This window comes from Pholis gunnellus (genome assembly GCF_910591455.1).
Source record: "Pholis gunnellus genome assembly, chromosome: 11".
In the NCBI taxonomy this organism is placed as follows: Eukaryota; Metazoa; Chordata; class Actinopteri; order Perciformes; family Pholidae; genus Pholis; species Pholis gunnellus.
The window spans coordinates 24,810,536-24,832,797 of record NC_136538.1 but is presented as its reverse complement, the minus strand read 5'-3'; the positions used below and the strand labels follow the sequence as shown (position 1 = coordinate 24,832,797).

General features: G+C 44.2%; 1 protein-coding gene and 1 pseudogene across 2 annotated transcripts; one reads left to right on the top strand and one right to left on the bottom strand.

The window, feature by feature from the left end:
• The first annotated feature begins 170 nt into the window (after positions 1-170).
• Positions 171-15,753, top strand: LOC306702973 (NACHT, LRR and PYD domains-containing protein 3-like; annotated as a pseudogene). The gene is made up of 12 exons (XR_013767713.1): positions 171-495; positions 703-731; positions 3,154-3,273; positions 4,293-4,406; positions 7,904-8,017; positions 8,656-8,734; positions 8,889-9,117; positions 9,281-11,078; positions 11,172-11,345; positions 11,702-11,875; positions 14,568-14,614; positions 14,753-15,753. The product of XR_013767713.1 is annotated as an NACHT, LRR and PYD domains-containing protein 3-like (transcript).
• A 1,858-nt stretch (positions 15,754-17,611) lies between these two features.
• Positions 17,612-21,652, bottom strand: LOC306702980 (very long chain fatty acid elongase 6-like). Its single transcript, XM_079168763.1, has 4 exons — positions 21,506-21,652; positions 20,043-20,174; positions 19,629-19,780; positions 17,612-19,517 (listed from the first exon to the last, which is right to left on the bottom strand). The coding sequence occupies exons 1-4, from the start codon at positions 21,595-21,597 to the stop codon at positions 19,060-19,062; spliced, it is 834 nt and encodes a 277-aa protein (XP_079024889.1). The 5' UTR covers positions 21,598-21,652; the 3' UTR covers positions 17,612-19,059.
• Between the last annotated feature and the right edge of the window lie 610 nt (positions 21,653-22,262).

Sequence of the window (22,262 nt, the reverse complement as noted above, 5' to 3'; positions counted from 1 at the left end):
GAAGACAGCAATGGTCCATGTTTCTGCTGTTTAAATGCAGCAGAACCTCTGATGGATTTGATCTCTAACAGGTCTACAACATGAAACCTTCCTGCTGGCTTCATTTCCAGCTCTGGAGGTGAATTCATGTCCTCTTTTAAAGCCGATCACAGTGTTTGCGTGTTGATGTCGTCAGTGAGGAGGAGCTTCATGTTCTCAGCTGTGTTCCAGTGTGGAAGATGCTGTGGGTTCAACTTGAACACGTATCATATAAAGTCCTATAAACATGACACAGCTGATCTTTGAACTGAGTGCTGCAGGTTCACACTGCTTTATTAAAGTGTTGGAGTGTGACAGCAGCCTGAAGACACGGAGGACTGATGAAGAAGAAGAAGAGGAGTTAATCCTGATGGAGCTCATCGTCCCACTCACATCAACACAAAACTCTAGTTCCACACAGACCTGGTCCAGACAGCAGAGAGCTGCAGAGTGTTGAAGTTCAGGAGCAGAAAGTGAGTAAGTGGAACTTGAGTTGATGACAAACGAGCTGCTCTTTGTTGGTTCATGTGTTGACCTCCTGTCTTTGAGAATGAGTCCACAGCACAAAGTTGATGTGACAACAGATACTTGAAACTACAGCTGGCTGTCTTTAAAGTCTACATGCAGAAACAGATGAAATGAGACTGAAGACTAATGATGAACCCGTCTGTCTGTCTTCATCAGGTGCTGCAGCTCATCAGCAACATGAAAAGGTATCACACTCAACACTTCTCATTACATTTGATCCTGTTTGACCTTCAACACATTCATTCTTACTAACTTGATGTTGACTGTTTCTCTGCTCGTTCACTTGAACATTGACTCATAATAAAGCTCTAAATCTATGAAACAGATACAGTCCTTAGATTGAGTTCTGATGCTGGACTAAAGTCTGGACTCTGATACTTCAGGTGTTTTATGAAGCTCATATTTCATGTTTATTGAGGCCTCTGTTGGTCAAAGTGCTCTCATAGACCAAAGGAGCATTTCTACTGTTAATTATTAACAGGAACAGCACAAACACATACATAACTATCTTCACAGGCTAACAGCAGATTTAAATAGATGAGTTTTAAGTGACGGAGAATGTCTGATGTGCTGGAGGAGAGAGTTCCAGAGAGGGGGGGGCAGCAATGGAGAAGACCCTGTCCCCCCAGGTCTGATGCTTGGACAGACTGGGAGTGTCTGTGTGGTGGTGGTGGATCTGAGGTGGGAGTGTGTAGATGCAGGAGGTCTTAAGGTATGAAGAGGTTTAGGGTTGTGAAGGGCTTTGTATGTGATGAGGAGAACCTTGAACTGGATTCTTTGCTGTATGGGGAACCAGTGGAGGTCTTGAAGGACTGGGGGGTTACCTCTGCCTCTACTCAGCCCTTGGATGCTGTTTATTATTCTGCTCTTAGGTTTATTACTGCTGGTGTTTATAGCTCTCATCTCTACTTCCTGTATGAACAGTTGGTAGGACTTCCCTGCAGAGAGAAGTAATACACATTAGTATTAGTTTGTCTGTAAAGCCCTCATTGGTGAACCAGTTTACATCACAATGAATCTGGATCAGAACTTTGGATCTAATCTAACAGGCTCCAATGATTAAGGTCCCATGAACAACTTCTGCTCTTGGAAAGTCAGCTTTCCAGTCAGTGCTCCCATGTCATGGAAAGACCTCCAACACACCTTGAGGATCAGTACTCGTCCAACCTGTTCAGAGCCACGATCATGGGCCACTGTGGGTCAGTGTGTACTGGTTCTAGCTGATTTTATTGTCCTTAATTACTCAATGATCACTAGAAGGGACAGAAGTTTAGAGACTAGTCGCAGAGGTCTGTTTCTCTGCTCCTTCACTTGAACATTGACTCATAATAATCCCATAAATCCATAAAACAGGTTCAGTCGTCAGATTAAATTGTGAGACTGAACTTCAGTTCAGACTTCGATCCTTCACTGATTGTAGAACAATAACTAATAATGATGAGTTCTTATGAGTCGTTGTTTCTGGTGTTGCTGTGTTGATACATTGAGGTTCATCACTTAGATTTCTATGTTATCTGCAGTCAGAGTTTTTCTTCACATTGAATCCAACAGAAACAAATTGGAGCATCAGTGAGTGTGAAGAGGATCAGCTGAGGGTTTCATGTCACAATAATATGAGCTGTGTGAAGAGTTTATTTATTGCTGTTCTATGTTTACTGTCAATGACATCATGTGTCTGTTTTACTGACTGAACATTTTAAATAAAGTTGTTGATTGAAATGCTGACTGGAGCTCTTTAGACAAACTGTGAGATGATCTCAGGTTCAACATGACACATGTCATGCTGTATCCATGGCAACGACTGAAGTCCTGGTGTTCACCCTGTGGACCCAGCAGTGTGACGCTGTTATTAACAGAGAGCACTTGAACACATCACAGAGTGACAGGAGGAGGGCTCAGTGTTCAGGTCCAGAGGGTGGAGCTTTATGTTTCTACCTCAGCTGCTGAGCTCCCCCTGGTGGTCAGTGAGGTTTACACTCAGTCAACACACTTCATGTTCAGCTGGATTCATTCACACTCATTACTTTGTTCACCTTGTTTTACACATGAACAGCTTCAATCATTCACTCACACTTCACACATTGTTCAAGCAAACATTCATTCATTCATCTCTTCCAATGTTCTGACTTCATCTTTCTACAATCAGCTGTTTCTCTTCTTTCAATCACTGTAAACTGAATATTTTGGGGTTTTGAACTGTTTCAAGACGACATCTTGAGCTCTGAGGAATCCTCATGGATCATTGTTGTTCTGTTTATACTTGTACATTAAAGTGTTGATCTACAATAATAGAATAGTGTGTTGTAGATGTGCATCTCTGTGTCTGGCATTAGCTTCTTGGTGCAGCGTGAACCTCGTTGATTAAACGTCATCAGTTCAAATCCCAGCTGTGCTAGAAGATGCTACGTGTCACATAATTACAGCTTCTTTATTCATAATCTTCACACTCACACACTCACACACATTCTCATGAGGAAAGATATTTCTAATGAAACGTTGCTGTATTGATGCTTTTCTTGTTGAGAGCTGCTAGTTCTTCCAACAGCTGCTGAGACTGAAGACTAAAAACTGAATGACCTTCCCTGCTGGTCTTCCTCTGTGTGCCAGGATCCATCAGAGACCAGAGTCCCCTGGACCTGAACCTGAACCCAGCTGTGTGTCCCCTGAGACTAACCAGTCACACCAACATGGCATCGGTTTTAAAGGAGGACAAGTCTCTTCTGCAGAGTAAGTATAAACTACATTGAACATGTACCTGACAGCTTCCCAGTAGAACTGCTCTTCTACTGCTGATATGAAAGTACTCTGTGAAGAACAGTGGACAGCTGATGGTCCTGCTGTTTGTCCTGCTTTCTGAAAAGTAACGAGAAGAAGTAAAACCACAAGTACATCAGTGATCAGTCACTTCCTGCATGAAACAGGAAGTGGTTTATTACCTAATATGTGTCCAGACTACAACCAGGACCGTGTGTTTGAGTTCAGACGACCAATGAGGGACAGAGTTCATTACAGTCCACAGTGATCTACAATCAGAGCAGTCAGACTGAACCAGAACTTCAGGTACATGTCACGAGAACATGAAAGTACATCCTTCTCAAATAAACAAGTGAACGTGTGTTAGAGAGCTCCGTTTATATAAGTTAAAGACATGAGATGTACGTCAGGTGTGTGGAGGTGTCGTGTGACAGATGGCTCTCAGATGGTGGTGGAAGATGTTCAGTGACTCTGCTGTCCTGACTTCAGTACTTCATTCCACCACTGTGGGACCAGAACAGAACACAGTGATGATGGAGATGAGAGACCACAGGGTCCTCTGAGGGACAGGGCGGCCAAACGTCCAGAGGTAGAGGAGGAGTGTAGGGTTTGACCGTGGCTCCTAAGGAGGAAGGACCAGTTCCTTCACTTCCCTGTAGACCAGCACCAGAGTCTGGAGCTGATGTGAGCTGAGGCTGGGAGCCAGTTTAGAGAAGCCGTGTAGGAGAACATGGATGTTAGTTTATCAGACAGGAGTGGACCAAACCACATACATGATGATGTGACAGGTCAACAGTCTGAAGTCTTCAGACGTCTGACTAACAACACACTGGTTCAAAAACAGCTGCACCAAATACAACAAGTATCCCATGTTGACTACACATCAGCAAGACATGTTTCAATGACAAACTTTAATAGAAATGAAATAACTTTTAACATTAAAGCAGAGACATGAAGATTGTATGTTCAGTAAATGTCAGTGTTTCTATCAGTTCACAGCAGCAGAGAGAAAAGTCTCCTGAACCCAGCTGTGTGTCCATGAAGAGTGATCGGTCTAAAGGTGGTCTGATTAACTTCAAAGATGGACGCCGTTCTTATGACTCAGAGTAAGTAAATAAAACCTAATGAAACAATGAGCTAGCTGCTCTGATCCTTAGTTATGATACAGGATTATTCGTGCATCATGTACAGTGTCTTCATTATAATCAATCACAATGTCTTTAACTAGCTGGTCTGGGGTCTATGTCTAGAGGTCTGGGGTCTATGTCTAGAGGTCTGGGGTCTATGTCTAGAGGTCTGGGGTCTATGTCTAGAGGTCTGGGGTCTATGTCTAGAGGTCTGGGGTCTATGTCTAGAGGTCTGGGGTCTATGTCTAGTTGGCTGGGGTCTATGTCTAGAGGTCTGGGGTCTATGTCTAGTGGTCTGGGGACTATGTCTAGAGGTCTGGGGTCTATGTCTAGAGGTCTGGGGTCTATGTCTAGAGGTCTGGGGTCTATGTCTAGTGGTCTGGGGTCTATGTCTAGAGGTCTGGGGTCTATGTCTAGAGGTCTGGGGTCTATGTCTAGAGGTCTGGGGTCTATGTCTAGTGGTCTGGGGTCTATGTCTAGAGGTCTGGGGTCTATGTCTAGAGGTCTGGGGTCTATGTCTAGTTGGCTGGGGTCTATGTCTAGAGGTCTGGGGTCTATGTCTAGAGGTCTGGGGACTATGTCTAGAGGTCTGGGGTCTATGTCTAGAGGTCTGGGGTCTATGTCTAGTGGTCTGGGGTCTATGTCTAGAGGTCTGGGGTCTATGTCTAGTGGTCTGGGGTCTATGTCTAGAGGTCTGGGGACTATGTCTAGAGGTCTGGGGTCTATGTCTAGAGGTCTGGGGTCTATGTCTAGAGGTCTGGGGTCTATGTCTAGTGGTCTGGGGTCTATGTCTAGAGGTCTGGGGTCTATGTCTAGTGGTCTGGGGTCTATGTCTAGAGGTCTGGGGTCTATGTCTAGAGGTCTGGGGACTATGTCTAGAGGTCTGGGGTCTATGTCTAGTGGTCTGGGGTCTATGTCTAGAGGTCTGGGGTCTCTGTCTAGAGGTCTGGGGTCTATGTCTAGAGGTCTGGGGTCTATGTCTAGTGGTCTGGGGACTATGTCTAGTGGTCTGGGGTCTATGTCTAGAGGTCTGGGGTCTATGTCTAGTGGTCTGGGGACTATGTCTAGAGGTCTGGGGTCTCTGTCTAGAGGTCTGGGGTCTATGTCTAGTGGTCTGGGGTCTATGTCTAGTGGTCTGGGGACTATGTCTAGTGGTCTGGGGTCTATGTCTAGAGGTCTGGGGTCTATGTCTAGTGGTCTGGGGACTATGTCTAGTGGTCTGGGGTCTATGTCTAGAGGTCTGGGGACTATGTCTAGTGGTCTGGGGACTATGTCTAGTGGTCTGGGGTCTATGTCTAGAGGTCTGGGGACTATGTCTAGAGGTCTGGGGTCTATGTCTAGAGGTCTGGGGTCTATGTCTAGAGGTCTGGGGTCTATGTCTAGTGGTCTGGGGACTATGTCTAGTGGTCTGGGGTCTATGTCTAGAGGTCTGGGGACTATGTCTAGAGGTCTGGGGTCTATGTCTAGAGGTCTGGGGTCTATGTCTAGAGGTCTGGGGTCTATGTCTAGTGGTCTGGGGACTATGTCTAGAGGTCTGGGGTCTATGTCTAGTGGTCTGGGGACTATGTCTAGAGGTCTGGGGTCTATGTCTAGAGGTCTGGGGACTATGTCTAGAGGTCTGGGGTCTATGTCTAGAGGTCTGGGGTCTATGTCTAGAGGTCTGGGGTCTATGTCTAGTGGTCTGGGGACTATGTCTAGTGGTCTGGGGTCTATGTCTAGTGGTCTGGGGTCTATGTCTAGAGGTCTGGGGACTATGTCTAGAGGTCTGGGGTCTATGTCTAGAGGTCTGGGGTCTATGTCTAGAGGTCTGGGGTCTATGTCTAGTGGTCTGGGGACTATGTCTAGTGGTCTGGGGTCTATGTCTAGAGGTCTGGGGACTATGTCTAGAGGTCTGGGGTCTATGTCTAGAGGTCTGGGGTCTATGTCTAGAGGTCTGGGGTCTATGTCTAGTGGTCTGGGGACTATGTCTAGAGGTCTGGGGTCTATGTCTAGAGGTCTGGGGTCTATGTCTAGAGGTCTGGGGTCTATGTCTAGAGGTCTGGGGACTATGTCTAGAGGTCTGGGGTCTATGTCTAGTGGTCTGGGGTCTATGTCTAGAGGTCTGGGGTCTATGTCTAGAGGTCTGGGGTCTATGTCTAGAGGTCTGGGGTCTATGTCTAGAGGTCTGGGGTCTATGTCTAGTGGTCTGGGGTCTATGTCTAGAGGTCTGGGGTCTATGTCTAGAGGTCTGGGGACTAGCTCCAGAGTTTTGGGGACTACCAGCGGTGATATGTGGAGTAGTTTCAGGGGTTCTGGGTCAACATTCATGATGTTTGGGGCCTAGCTACAGAGGCCTGTGCACTAAATACAGAAGTTTGGTGACTAGCAGCAGGTCTGGTGTCAGAAAGCTCTCTGATGAAGTCAGTAGTCAGTAGTTAAGAGTTGCCTGTTGGAAGCTCGTCCTTATATATCCGAGCCTTTGTTGGTGACGAGGTTTGTTGAGACTCTTGCTGTGTTGAACTGAGATGAAGTAAATATATTCCTCATGAGTTTCTTTCATGGCTAATGAATGAATATTCCACTAATATTCTCATTTACATGCAGCCGTGCATTCGATAGACGTAAACCTCGTCCTCATCACTGAGGCCAGTGAATCACACGTCGGCTGTGTTTGACGGGTCGATGCCCACACACGTAGTTTATCACATCAACATGTGGAAACGTGGAACAGCAGGAGCCTCTTGAGCCTTTTGGCTTCTTTTCATCAGAACATGTTTTTTCAAAGTCTTCCTCTGGTGTCAGACTTGTTGGACCGTGTGAACTCAGCCTCCCTCTGTTATTCCTTCAAACACCTTCTTGAAAAGGTCCACGTTGAGATATTTGTTCATATTTAAAAAGCTGTTGATGTCAAAGTCCTTCAGAATGCTTCAAAGTAGGCGTGTTTCTCCTTCTGAACAGGAATGAGAGCTTTTGTTGGGGCATGCATCTGTACTCCAGCTTTGCATACTGTTGGCTAGTTTGTGTTCAACGCACAGAGCTGGTCATGAACAGGAAAGAGACCATGTGTTGCAAAGTGACGTAAAAACATACTGATTACCATATTCATAATGAGCTGTCTACACGTCCAAAGAAAGCTCATAAAACCCTGAATAATATCAACATATCCCACATGTCTTCACTGGAAAATGCTCCATACGGAATAAGGACTTATTCAGAATATCCAAACGGATAATGATGTTTACATAAACCACATCAAATTTAAAATATTGTCATATTCTGAATAATAGTGGAATATGAGTGTGCATGTAAACAGTCATTGTGTCTCATTGTGATGCCTATTTGGTTGAAGAAGCAAACAAATCACCATAAAAAATCTGTCTTCTTCGTCATTAAAGACGCATTTTAATGTCAGTAAAATAACTTTTATCATCCAATAAAACCAGTTAAAGCAGAGAAATGAAGATTGTATGTTCAGTAAATGTCAGTGTTTCTATCAGTTCACAGCAGCAGAGAGAAAAGTCTCCTGAACCCAGCTGTGTGTCCATGAAGAGTGATCGGTCTAAAGGTGGTCTGATTAACTTCAAAGATGGACGCCGTTCTTATGACCCAGAGTAAGTTCTTAAAACAGATGAAACAGATGACTAACTGTTACACAGATATAAATGTGGTCGTCTCTCATTTATAGTCTTTGATCTGTCATTATGATCTCATTATGATCATGACAATTAACTACTTGTTGTAGTTTTACATCAGACAGGAAGTAGCATTCTGGATATAATCCTAACTCTAGTTGCAGAGGTCTGGAGACTAGAAAGACTCGGAGGAGGAAGTCTCCCCAATGGTGCTGTGAACAAAACCAAACACAGACCCTTTGTTTCAGTGATGTGACAGATCAACAGTATAAAGTCTCGGTACATCTGACTAACAACACAATGGTAGAATAGAAACTACACCAAGTATGAAAAAGTATCTCATCAGATGTGATTCTAGTTGTTTCTAGTTGTAGTTGTATCTAGAGGTGGAAGGTATAGAAGGTATATAAAGTAACCCGGTATGAATTTGACCTACGATATCATTTTTGCCAATAAAATAACTTTTACTGTCCAATAAAAGCAGAGATAAGAATCTGTTTAGCATCTGGTTTTCATTGTGATCAATCATGACAGAACACAACATCTTTAACTGATTGTTGTATTTGTGTTAATGGTACAAACACAATGTGAGCTGATTGTTCATGATTCCTCCACAGAGAGGACCAGGAGAGCTCAGAGGTTCCCAGAGGTCAGTCTGCCCAGCAGCATCAAACACACCTGGACTCCATATTTATGGTCTGTACATGTACAACGACTTTAAATCTATTCTGTTCACAATCATCTCCATGCTGCACTTTGTAGACCAGTGGATTGTCAGTCTGTCCAACATGGATCTGATGTTTGGTTCCATGGTTTTAGTTTGTGTCATTCAGAGAATATTCTGTTCCAGCTGCTGGAGGAGAACATCGTCACTTTTGTGAAGAACGAGCTGAAGAAGATCCAGAAGGTTGTGAGTTCAGATTACCCAGAATGCTTAGAGAGTCAGAGGGAGGATGAGGAGGTGCTGGACGGTGAGGATGAAGAGCAGAGGAGGAGCAGCAGAGAGGCATTTGTGAAGATCACACTGCACTTCCTGAGGACAATGAAGCAGGAGGAGCTGGCTGACTGTCTGCAGAGCAGTAAGAGGATTTCTCTAAAGATTTAACATGCTGGATAAATGGGACGTTGACTAAAGTCTCAAGAGATGGACCAACATGTGTTCATAGACTCATTCTTTGAGGAAATGACATGTTGAAATCTATTCTTTGACTCATTGATCTTCTTTGTTGTGTGTTCATTCAGGACTTCTTGCTCCAGTTTGTCAGCGTGAACTCAAATCTAACCTGAAGAAGAAGTTCCAGTGTGTGTTTGAGGGAATCGCTAAAGCAGGAAACCCAACCCTTCTGAACCAGATCTACACAGAGCTCTACATCACAGAGGGAGGGACTGCAGAGGTCAATGATGAACATGAGGTCAGACACATTGAAACTGCATCCAGGAAACCACACAGACCAGAAACAACCATCAGACAAGAAGACCTCTTTAAAGCCTCACCTGGAGGAGAGGAACCAATCAGAACCGTGATGACAAAGGGAGTGGCTGGCATTGGGAAAACAGTCTTAACACAGAAGTTCACTCTGGACTGGGCTGAAGACAAAGACCACCAGGACATACTGTTCACATTTCCATTCACTTTCAGAGAGCTGAATGTGCTGAAAGAGAAGAAGTTCAGCTTGGTGGAACTTGTTCATCACTTCTTCAGTGAAACCAAAGAAGCAGGAATCTGCAGCTTTGAAGAGTTCCTGGTTCTGTTCATCTTTGACGGTCTGGATGAGTGTCGACTTCCTCTGGACTTCCACAACAATGAGGTCCTGACTGATGTTACAGAGTCCACCTCAGTAGATGTGCTGCTGACAAACCTCTTCAGGGGGAAACTGCTTCCCTCTGCTCGCCTCTGGATAACCACACGACCTGCAGCAGCCAATCAGATCCCTCCTGAGTGTGTTGGCATGGTGACAGAGGTCAGAGGGTTCACTGACCCACAGAAGGAGGAGTACTTCAGAAAGAGATTCAGAGATGAGGAGCAGGCCAGCAGGATCATCTCCCACATCAAGACCTCACGAAGTCTCCACATCATGTGTCACATCCCAGTCTTCTGCTGGATCACTGCTGGAGTTCTGGAGGATGTGTTGAAGACCAGAGAGGGAGGAGAGCTGCCCAAGACCCTGACTGAGATGTACATCCACTTCCTGGTGGTTCAGTCCAAACTGAAGAAGGTCAAGTATGATGGAGGAGCTGAGACAGATCCACACTGGAGTCCAAAGAGCAGGAAGATGACTGAGTCTCTGGGAAAACTGGCTTTTGATCAGCTGCAGAAAGGCAACCTGATCTTCTATGAATCCGACCTGACAGAGTGTGGCATCGACATCAGAGCAGCCTCAGTGTACTCAGGAGTGTTCACACAGATCTTTAGAGAGGAGAGAGGACTGTACCAGGACAAGGTCTTCTGCTTCGTCCATCTGAGTGTTCAGGAGTTTCTGGCTGCTCTTCATGTCCATCTGACCTTCATCAACTCTGGTGTCAATCTGCTGTCAGAAGAACAAACAACCTCCTGGTGGTCTAAAGTCTTCAGAGACAAACTAACACGTCTCTACCAGAGTGCTGTGGACAAGGCCTTACAGAGTCCAAATGGACACCTGGACTTGTTCCTCCGCTTCCTCCTGGGTCTTTCACTGCAGACCAATCAGACTCTCCTACGAGGTCTGCTGACACAGACAGGAAGTAGCTCACAGACCAATCAGAGAACAGTCCAGTATATCAAGAAGAAGATCAGTGAGAATGTGTCTCCAGAGAAAAGCATCAATCTGTTCCACTGTCTGAATGAACTGAATGATGGTTCTCTAGTGGAGGAGATCCAACAGTCCCTGAGTTCAGGACGTCTCTCCACAGATGAACTGTCTCCTGCTCAGTGGTCAGCTCTGGTCTTCATCTTACTGTCATCAGAAAAAGATCTGGACGTGTTTGACCTGAAGAAATACTCTGCTTCAGAGGAGGCTCTTCTGAGGCTGCTGCCAGTGGTCAAAGCCTCCAACAAAGCTCTGTAAGTACAGAGAGTTAGATTCATATATCATAACTTAAATACTTTTATCTTTTCTACTTATTGATTATTTTTTCTTCATCATTGTCTCTTCAGACTGAGTGACTGTAACCTCTCAGAGAGAAGCTGTGAAGCTCTGTCCTCAGTTCTCAGCTCCCAGTCCTCTAGTCTGAGAGAGATGGACCTGAGTAAAAACAACCTGCATGATTCAGGAGTGAAGCTGCTGTCTGCTGGACTGGAGAGTCCACACTGTGAACTGGAAACTCTCAGGTCAGGATTCAATTAATCTCCTTATTTATATTAATGGATAAACTTGTAACCTTCGTAAGATTGTCTCTGCTTTCATGACTTCAATCAAATATTTAATTTGAATATATTTCTATCAACATATCTAATATTGTTTTCTCACTCTGCTTTTATAACTTGAAATTTCAGAGAGTTATCAGTAATGTTCAGAGTGAGATTGTTGATAGACTTTAATGGGTGTTTGGTTGTGACTAGAAAACAATCAGTAATAATGTTAATGTAACCCCACAGTAGCAGACAGTATCTCAGTGCTGCAGTAACCTTCCAGCCCTCACAGTTCCCTCACATTATGAGATGTGTGTTGTTTTGTGTGTTTGCAGCCTGTCAGGCTGTCTGATCACAGAGGAAGGCTGTGCTTCTCTGGCCTCAGCTCTGAGCTCCAACCCCTCCCATCTGAGAGAGCTGGACCTGAGCTACAATCATCCAGGAGACTCAGGAGTGAAGCTGCTGTCTGCTGGACTGAAGGATCCACACTGGAGACTGGAAACTCTCAGGTATGAAGAGGCCTGCTGCAGCCACAGACAATCAGTCTGATGGAGGAGGTAGAGCTGGAGACTTTTCTCTGTCACACTGTCAGCCTGGTTAATATGACCCTGACACACCAAGCTGACCTCAAACTACCAGAGACTCATCAAACTGTTTGTGTCCCACATCAGACCATCAATACAGACAGAAGTAGTCTGGGAACAGTAGCAAGGATGAGCCAAAGCAGGGAGGGAAGGTGATGAAACTGTTGTTTTTCTGGAGCGTTGTCTTGTTTCAACATTAGAAAATAGGACAGTGGTGTATCCTGACACGTTGGGTTGACATGCGTCAACGTCTTCATGCTGCAGGTTTGTGGGCTCATATCAAACAATAGTTGATGTTTTGATGCTTGTGTGTGTGTGTTGCCCTTTAGTCCAGACTTTATTGTGAAAAGACAAACGGACAAAGAAACAATCTGTTTAAAGCGTCTTGATGAATCATCACAATAGGAATGTTTTTCTGTTTTGAAGGAGTTCAGCTTTACCTGGTTGTGGTTTGTTCTGCACTGAGAGCCAGTTCCCTAGCTGATAAGAGTCGACTTGTTGAAACTAATACTAATAGTGCTGAAGTGAAGTATAATATATTCTCTGGTGTTAAGTTATGGCAGCAGTGAACATTAGCTGTATGTGCTTTTAAATATTTCATGTTTAGATGATAGAATGTGGCTCTGGTGCTTTATTACTCAAACCATCATGAATGCTTTGCCTGTTTACATTCATTTGTATATTGAATATGGGGTTTGTTTTGACTACACTAAAAGCTTAGTGATTGAACAAACTACTCTGCTGAACCTACCAAAATAAAAGCAGGAAAAGGAAAAGTTCTTTGTTCATTGAGTGAATCCAGTTAGAATCCTTCGGGTAGACTCATCGATCCTCCTCAAGTGGGGAAAGTGCACATGTTGAAGAACATAACTGGACACTGATACATGTTTACATTGTAGAGACCAATAACAGTGTTTAAAGTCTGGTACTGCTAGACCCCCATTCACCACTGGCACTCAGAGTTTCTCCAGATAAACTTAGATATGCTCCTCTGCAGGTCTTTAACAAAGACACTTGGGATGTCATGAGGTATGATTTTCAAGGGATACAACATTCTTGGGAGTATAGTTATTATATATTCAGAGTATGTTTGAAAAGCTCTACCTCTGCATTATGCAGAACATGAAGCAGGAGGACGACCATGAGGCCCAGTCATGGAGCCTTCACAACACTTTGACCAACACTTGTCCACTATTTCTGGTTCTTCAGAGCAGATGAAGGTTTTTACAGACATGGAGACTTTTGGAAGAAAACCTTGAACTAGACCAGTAAATTAATAATGAAGTAAAGATTGGATGTTCTACTAGTTTATTCCAAATCTGAGACGTTGACATGTTAATGTTTATTCATTTCTTGAACACAGAATAATTTCATTAAATGAACATCATCACTGAGAGGATTTGATTCCTTCGCTGAGGAGAAATTGTAGCTGCAGGTGGAAAGAATGACTCCAGTTGGAGCTGCGGGGACTGCATTACCCAGAGTTCTATGCGGCATGACGTCAATAGAGAGCGCTCCGGCTTCCGTGGTAGCGGCGTGGAGCCGCAGCTGCGGCCGTAGATGTTACGGAATCGATCTAAGTTTGAACTTTCTCCTGAAACTCAGGAATCTTACCAGGATTGGCCTTGGACCAGTTGAGCTTGTGTTGTGGTTTCTCTGTGTGGGGCTGAGTGAGCTCTCTCCATTACCGGGGGATTAGGAAAGTGTTCCTGACCCAAGAGGTGTAGGATCAGCTGCTGCACAAACCCAATGACATCCCGGCCTTCTGCCTTTTCTGGAGCTTTAACGAGACCAATGTTGGAGCGTCTGCTGTAATTCTCCATTGAGTCCGCCTTCTGTTTCAGCTCTTTTCTTTTTCAATGTGACTGAAGCAGGTTTTTAAGTCCTCAATGTCGTCTTCATGCAGCTGACTCTTTGTTGTACTGCAGTGGTTTGGTGTTTACCTCTTATATTATCATATATAATAGATAATAATGAATATCAGCGCCGTGTTCATGGTTCAGTGGAAGCATCAAGCCGTGATATGAAGTCTGGTTCACACTGGCTGATTGCGTCCATGAGCGACTGAAGGGAGACTTGACTTTGGTCGCCATACTTTGGGTTCAGATGTCAGAGATTTCACAGGTGATCAGCTACTTGTTCACTAGTTTAAAGGTCGTACATCCGTTGGTTTGAACTCTTAGAGGTTCTATTAACAAAGTGACTCAGCCCATGAAGTGAGACTCACGCACGTGAGACCACGACCCGGAACCGACACAACTACTTTATAAGCTGATAATATGTCACATGTTGTGTTTACAGCTTGTTTTCACTGAACCACAAGTGGACAAAGAAATCAATTGATGCAGGTTTAAACATGTGATTCACTGACTGACTGGTGGAGGAAACTGAGTGTGAAATGGATGATTGTCAATATAATACTGATAATAATAGATCATGAACAAGTGAACATCATGAGCTGTCGTCATGGGCCAATCAGAAGAAGCTCCAGTGAAGTCAAAGAGTATGAGCTGATGAATAATAAGTGCTCCATGTGAACATGAATAACAAAGCTCTGTGTGTGAGAGCGATGTAATGTCCATGTTTCATGCTGCTCTGACCCCCCTCCTCCTTTCAGGGTGGAGCCTGCTGGAGTCCGATGGTTCAGACCAGGTCTGAGGAAGTGTGAGTGTGCTTTGAGTTTGATTCATGAAAACAAAGCATCTTCAGACTGTGACATCACTCATTCACATGATGATGTCATCATCAAACAGATGATAGATTCATAACTGCAGCTGTGTTGTGTCTTGTTCTCTCCATCAGATTCCTGTGAACTCACACTCGACACAAACACAGTACACAGAAACCTCAAACTGTCTGACAACAACAGGAAGGTGACACGTGTGGAGGAGGTTCAGTCATATCCTGATCATCCAGACAGGTTTGACTACTGTCATCAGCTGCTGTGTAGAACTGGTCTGACTGGTCGCTGTTACTGGGAGGTCAAGTGGAGAGGAAGAGTTAATATATCAGTGAGTTACAGAGGAATCAGGAGGAGAGGAGACAGTGATGACTGTTGGTTTGGAGAGAATGATCAGTCCTGGAGTCTGTTGTGCTCTGATGTTAATGGTTACTCTGTCTGTCACAATAAGACACAAACACCCTTCTCCTCCTCCTCCTCCTCCTCCTCCTCCTCCTCCTCCTCCTCCTCCTCCTCCTCCTCCTCCTCCTCCTCCTCCTCCTCCTCCTCCTCCTCCTCTGGTAGAGTAGCAGTGTATGTGGACTGTCCTGCTGGCTCTCTGTCCTTCTACAGAGTCTCCTCTGACACACTGATCCACCTCCACACCTTCAACACCACATTCACTGAACCTCTTTATCCTGGCTTTGGGGTCTGGTCCTGGTTCAGTCCTGGTTCCTCAGTGTCTCTGTGTTCTCTGTAGGGAGAGTCTCCTCCTGCTAGAGAAACGTTCTCTCTGCTGACCAGATAGTTCAGTGTGTACAGGATCACACACAGCTGATGTTAGTGAGGAGAATGTGGGTAGGAGTTTATCCTCAGGGTGGTGTTTGTAGTCTTCTCTTTCCAGTATGCTAGAGGTTGATGAAACAATACTCTGAACAGAGTGATGGAACTTCAACAAGCTTCCTCTCCTTCTTGAAGGTCGTTCATCTTATGTGTCCAAACAGAACATCATGTGTTCCTTGTCCCCGGAGAGAGCAAGTCTCACTCTATTACAACCCTCTCTTCTCTCTGAATGAACAGAGATGTGTTATTAGCAATACTATACATGAAGAGCAATAAAAAAGTCTCCTTATTTGAACCTCAACGTGTCCATGAGTCTTTTCTTCTTCTACTAACAATAGAAACACAAACTTCATGACACTTTGAATGTGTTCATGTTGTTTAAAGAGATTCTTCATTTTTATGAAAACACATTTATTTGAGAAAACAAATTAAAATAAAAAGTAACTTAAAGTGTTGAGAGTAGATATAATGTTAAAATAGATAAATGTGATATTTTACTTCATCACATGTAAATAAATCTTTAATCAAAGTCCTTTAAATGAGCTTTACGAGAGCTTTCAACCGCATCTCATGAGCTTCTTCACTGGAGAGTTTATTTTAAAGTGGTTTGAAGTAGTTTACATTTAAACTATTTAAATATATGTTTGTGTTCATGTGTTGTCTCACAGTTCACATGTGAACATGTGAGGGACTTTTCACATGTGACATGTTTTACATTTGATGCTTTTAAAAGAAAAGAACAAAAAGAAAAAGTAGTTCACAAGAAGAAGATCAAAGATCAAAGATCAGTGTTCAGATTACAGAACAATAGATTATAGACTTAAAACATATAAAAGTGATGTAAGTAATCAACAACAGAGTTCATTCACATTTTAACTTGATCTCATGGAACTTGATTTTTAATGTTATTCTATTATATTTCATGTATTTTGTTTCATATTGTTTCAAACATTTTGTCTCTTTAGTGTTTGATTTGTAAACTTGTAAAGGGGATTTCTTTATTCCACTAAATAAAAACGTTGATATGAGACGTTTCCTACAGCACCTGAAGGCACCACAAGAGCCCGCCCCCGAGGAGCTGTGATTGGTGGAGAGCTGGTGTCGTCAGAGGAGCAGGAAACAAGAAGCAGAGAACCAGGAGGACAGACTTTAAATAAACCAGCAGAGATTCAATCATCAAACCATCGAGTGTTTGAGTCTCTCGGACATGTTGAGTCCTTGATGAACCCTTACCGTAAGGATGCTGACTTAGCCCAAGAGAATTACCCACAAAGCATTGCAACGTGACGTTAAACACGAGGTAACCAGTGGACGCATGGAGACGTAACAACAAGGTAACCAAAGAGGCTCAGTGTTCAGCCTGGAGTATTACATTTACACAGAAACATGAAGGGTTAAAGATGGAACATTACAACATGAAATCACAAGATATTTATTCATTCATTCATCAAAGATTTAGTCATTGAAGCTGTTTTGACTAAAACGAGTAAATAGATTCTATGAAGTTACTTCATGTTGTGAGGAAAGAGCCTGAAGACGTTCAGATCAGGGAGTACAAAGTACACAATAAATACACACAATTATACATCATATTAGTTGTTTTCATGGTAACGTGATATTATGTCTCGTTCATATTTACACCATCAAGCCCTCACAGCCTCTCTCACTCACACACTCACCAGGTGACGTCAGTGAGTCCTCGAGGGTTCAGGGTTCAGGGTTTGAGGGTTCAGGGTTCAGGGTTCAGGGTTCAGGGGGACGTTGGGACTGGACCTCTCTCTCTTCTTCGTGCTCCTATACCAGAAAAGATCAGTTTCTTCTTCTTCTCTTTTATTTGTGGTGGATGGATGAGGTCATCGGTACCAACGTGTTCACGTTCTTTGTTTCAGTGAGTTTAAACTTTAACGTTTCATATTTAAAATGTGATGAAATTGACACAAAGATGCTTCTTTCATTTGATTCATCTTTAAAGTTTCACTGATGGAACAAAATGTTTCAGATGTTTTTAATAATGTTTCTGAGCTGATGCTAAGCTACGTCAAAATGCTAAATAAATGGAGATTATTTAAACGTGGACCAACAGGATGTGAAGAATCTAAACGTTCATTATTTACACGTTTCAGCTTAAAATATATTAAAACATGAAGCAGATATTTATAAACGTCTTTATTAATAACAAAACAATAAATACAAATATTAGAACCTGAAGATCTTTTTCTTCTGATCTCATTCATCAACAGAAATATAAAAACAAGTGTTCATACAGAAACTCTTCATCATCTTCATCAGACAGCTTTCATTTGGCTCCTCAATCAAACAGCTTCTCCAGCTGAACGTCTAAAAATTCAAACTTTCACGATCACACTAATAATAACAACAACAACAACAATAATAATAATAATAATAATAAATTAAACTGTTTGTGAGGAAGAAGTTAAACTCTCTGGTGTAAAATATGAAACGTACAAACTCATAAATATTCATCGCGTGATTATTAATAAAGTAACATTTAGTGAAACAACACGAGTGTTTGGAGACTTCTCCGGCCACCGATTGGCTGCCATCATACGTCAGAATAAATACTGATCCATAAATAGATCTGGTTTCTCAGATGTAAACGGAGTCTGAACCGGTTTAAAGACTTCTCACGTCAGACCAACAAGAAGAAGCTAAATGTGGGCGGAGCTGAAACGATGAGCGTTCATCGAGTGATTCGCTCGTTTATTTATCATAAACTGAACCTTTAAACGCTGAATGATCCAAAAACTCAGAAGCACCAAAACCAACGAGCAGCAAACTTTGGAGCAGATCAATAAAATCTAATAATCGAGCCTCCAGAAGCTAAAACACAACCTTCACATTCGACAGAGACTCGTTTTAAAGGAGGAAGTCTTCATGTGGAGGAAACTGATCAAAGAGGTTCTGCTGCAGAACCAGAGGAACCAGAGGAACCAGGGGAACCAGGGGAACCAGAGGAACCAGAGGGACCAGAGGAACCAGGGGAACCAGAGGGACCAGAGGGACCAGAGGGACCAGAGGAACCAGAGGAACCAGAGGAACCAGGGGAACCAGGGGAACCAGGGGAGCAGAGTGGGAGCGGCTGGCTCATGGAACTTGGTGTCGTCGGTGTTTTTTTAGAAAAATGAACTAAAAATCTGTCTGATATTTTGAGAGACGCTCAGATTTATTTTCTGATATTAAAAACTAACAATTTATAATTTCAGTTTGTTCAAACTTTCAGTTTGAGATTAAAAACGTGACCAGAGAGCAGAAATCATTGGACACGTTTCTCTTAAATCAACTCATCGTTTAAAGAAGAAGCTCAGATTCTTTAAGTTGTTGACGTCAGAAACGTTTTAAAGTTCATTTCCAGACGCTAATAAATCTTTATTCTAAAGACTTTGTAGGCGACGCAGCAACAGAACCGAGTCTTTAGTTTGAGGTCCGTTTCATTTGTGTGAAGTTTAGAGAAACTTTTTCCTGAAGAAGAGTCTGAAAACAGAAGACTTCAGCTTCTTCTGACATGAGAGACGTCAGCGTGAAGTCTTTAAGTTAGCAGCTTCAGTGCAACCAACACGTGGTAGAAACCAGATCTGCCCTCTGGCCTCTACTCCAGCTTGCTGGTCTTGCTGGTCTTGCTGGTCTTGCTGGTCTTGGCGTCTCCGCGGCGGCGCAGGTAGGTCTGGTAGAAGAAGTTGGAGAACAGCAGCAGGTAGCTGAGGTACATGAGGGCGGCCCAGGCGATGTTGTCGAGGCGGGAGGGACAGTCTCCGTGCTGCATCCATCGGTACACCAGCCCGCTCACCGTCAGGCCCATCGCCATCTGCCCGATCTGGGCGCTGGTGATCAGCACCGCCAGCGGCCGCGGCACCAGCAGGCCGGCGGCGCGCGCCGCGTAGTAGCTGTACATGAGCGCGTGCACGCCGTAGTTCATGGTCATGAACCAGCCGCCGCCGGCCACCATGTCCTTGTAGGAGTACCAGGAGTACAGCAGCACCGTGATGTGGTGGTACCAGTGCAGGAACAGAAGCTTCTGCTTCCTCAGCACCACGAACGCCGTGTCGCCTGGGAGACACAGACCGGCCAATCAGTGAAGACCTTTACTGTGTGCTTACTAAAGACCATAAACTCCTAAAGTGAATTATTTGACCCCGTGTTGGTCTCATGTGGACTCACCGAGCTCCGGAGCTTTGCTCAGCACGAAGGCGTACGCCCAGAACTTACTGACCGGTCCGCTGTAGAAGCTCTGGTCACAGATGGACTGTCTGAAGCCGCTGACGCTCAGGACCTGAAGCATGTAGGAACCAGTCCGGATCGCACCGATGATACTGAGGGAGGAGGAGGAGGAGGAGGAGGAGGAGGAGGAGGAGGAGGAGGAGGAGGAGGAGGAGGAGGAGGAGAAGATGATGATGTTAATCTCAGACCGTTGGTGTTGAGCTGCAGGTGAACAGTGAAGTCGTGACACAGAAACACGACTAACTTGTACTTCAACATAAAGTTCTGAGAGTTTGAATAATAAAGAGAACCGGAGAGTGAAGGTGCGTGATGGTGTGTGAAGGTGCGTGAAGGTGCGTGATGGTGTGTCGGTACCTGAAGAGAGCGAGGCTCAGCGACCAGAGGATGAGCGGTCGCCGCAGGTTCATTCTGGGTCGAGGCTTCATGTAGTGCTGACCTCCGAACACCAGGGCGGCGTACACGGCGCTGAACACAAACGACTTACTCCTGAAGAGGAACCAGACGATCAAGGGCTCACGTTAACATAATGACACACACACACACACACACACACACACACACACACACACACACACACACACACACACACACACACACACACACACACACACACACACACACACACACACACACACACACACACACACACACACACACACACACACACACACACACACACACACACACACACGTGAAGGAGAGACAGGTGCTCAACACTTGAATGCCAATGTAAAGTTAGTTTAAAGTTTAAGTTTAAATGTTGACCTTAAACATTTTAAAATGCTAATGCTAATAATAATAATAATATATTCAGGTTTTTAATGGACATTTCAGAAACCAAACATTAAAATCAATAAAATATTCTGCAAAATGATCAATAAATCAGATTTTTCTCCAGATTTTAACTGCATTGAATCATAAAAATATGATTGTTTTCTTCTCTATGACGACATTTGAGTCTCAAGTCTGCCGAGTCGCTTAGCAACCATAAACAAAACATTTATCCACCTGAGGCTCCTCCTGCTCTGACTCACCTGAGGCTCCTCCTGCTCTGACTCACCTGAGGCTCCTCCTACTCTGACTCACCTGAGGCTCCTCCTTCTCTGACTCACCTGAGGCTCCTCCTACTCTGACTCACCTGAGGCTCCTCCTTCTCTGACTCACCTGAGGCTCCTCCTGCTCTGACTCACCTGAGGCTCCTCCTGCTCTGACTCACCTGAGGCTCCTCCTACTCTGACTCACCTGAGGCTCCTCCTACTCTGACTGTGACTCACCTGAGAGTCAGTCTCACACTGATTCATGTTCTCTGTTGCTGTTTAAACACATCTTCAGTATAAAGACTTTTAAAGTAGAATGCTGATCGTGTGTTTGTTGGTATCTAGACTCATACTCGCTCTTATTGATCAGTGACGTCGGTGCTCCCGTTCTAGACTCGGGTGATATTTATAACCGGTCCCGGTTTGTCCGCCTTCACCTCGGATCCCCGTGGAGCGGGTTTTAGTATCGATCGAACCGGTTCCGGTGAATGCGTGTTAAACTGGGAGCGGCATGGTCTCGTGGGTGTCTGCCGAAACCCAGACGGGACCCGAATCCTCCCGAAACCTCTCCACGCGCGTTGTAAACACTCCGCACGTGCTCCGACAGAGAGGCAACTTCACAATCGTTTTATTTGAATAGGATTCAGGAGTTTGCGCCTCCGGTGATCGGGTATTTCTCCTACATGGGACTGTTGGAGGGACTCACCCCCCCGTGAAGAAGCCGCTCAGGCAGATATAAGACATGAAACCATGGATCAGAGGTAAAGAATGATGTCTTACCAGTGAGCCTGCATCCACTCCACCGCTCCTCTCTCATCAAAGCGCCGCTCGAAGCTGTACTCACTCAGCTCGGTCTGGTTCAGCTCCGCCATGTTCTGACTAGTATTACTTTATATTTAAGACAATGTATGAACTCAAATACTCCGTCTGTGCTTCCTCCGTCTGTCTGCTCACCTGTCTCACCGCCCTAATTAAAGACTAGTATGGGGGCGGGGCTTCGAGGACACACCTGCTTTTGAGACAAATGACGTAAAACAATAGAGCCGAGAACAATAAGATGATAAACACATACCGGTGATTATTAACGGCACTAGTACTATACAGACTTACTACATTACCTAAGTATTTACATGTTATGTAACATACTTCTCCTCCATGACTCAGAGGTACATGTTGTACTTTATACTGTACTACATGTCAGAGGTACATGTTGTACTTTATACTGTACTACATGTCAGAGGTACATGTTGTACTATGTACTGTACTACGTCTCAGAGGTACATGTTGTACTTGTTACTACATCTCAGAGGTATAAATACATGGTCACAGAGCTGTGACGTGTACTGTGAGACCTTCAGACTGTATCAGTGTGTTTACTTCATCACAGAACAGGAGAAACTGATAAACAGTCAGAAACACGTTGCTGATCTGAGAACAGCGTCACAGAATGAATCTGACAGATAAGTGTTTCATCTGACATCAGTAGAGGAAGATAAACAGCACAAGTACAAATACTCTGTTACAGTAAAAGTACGTC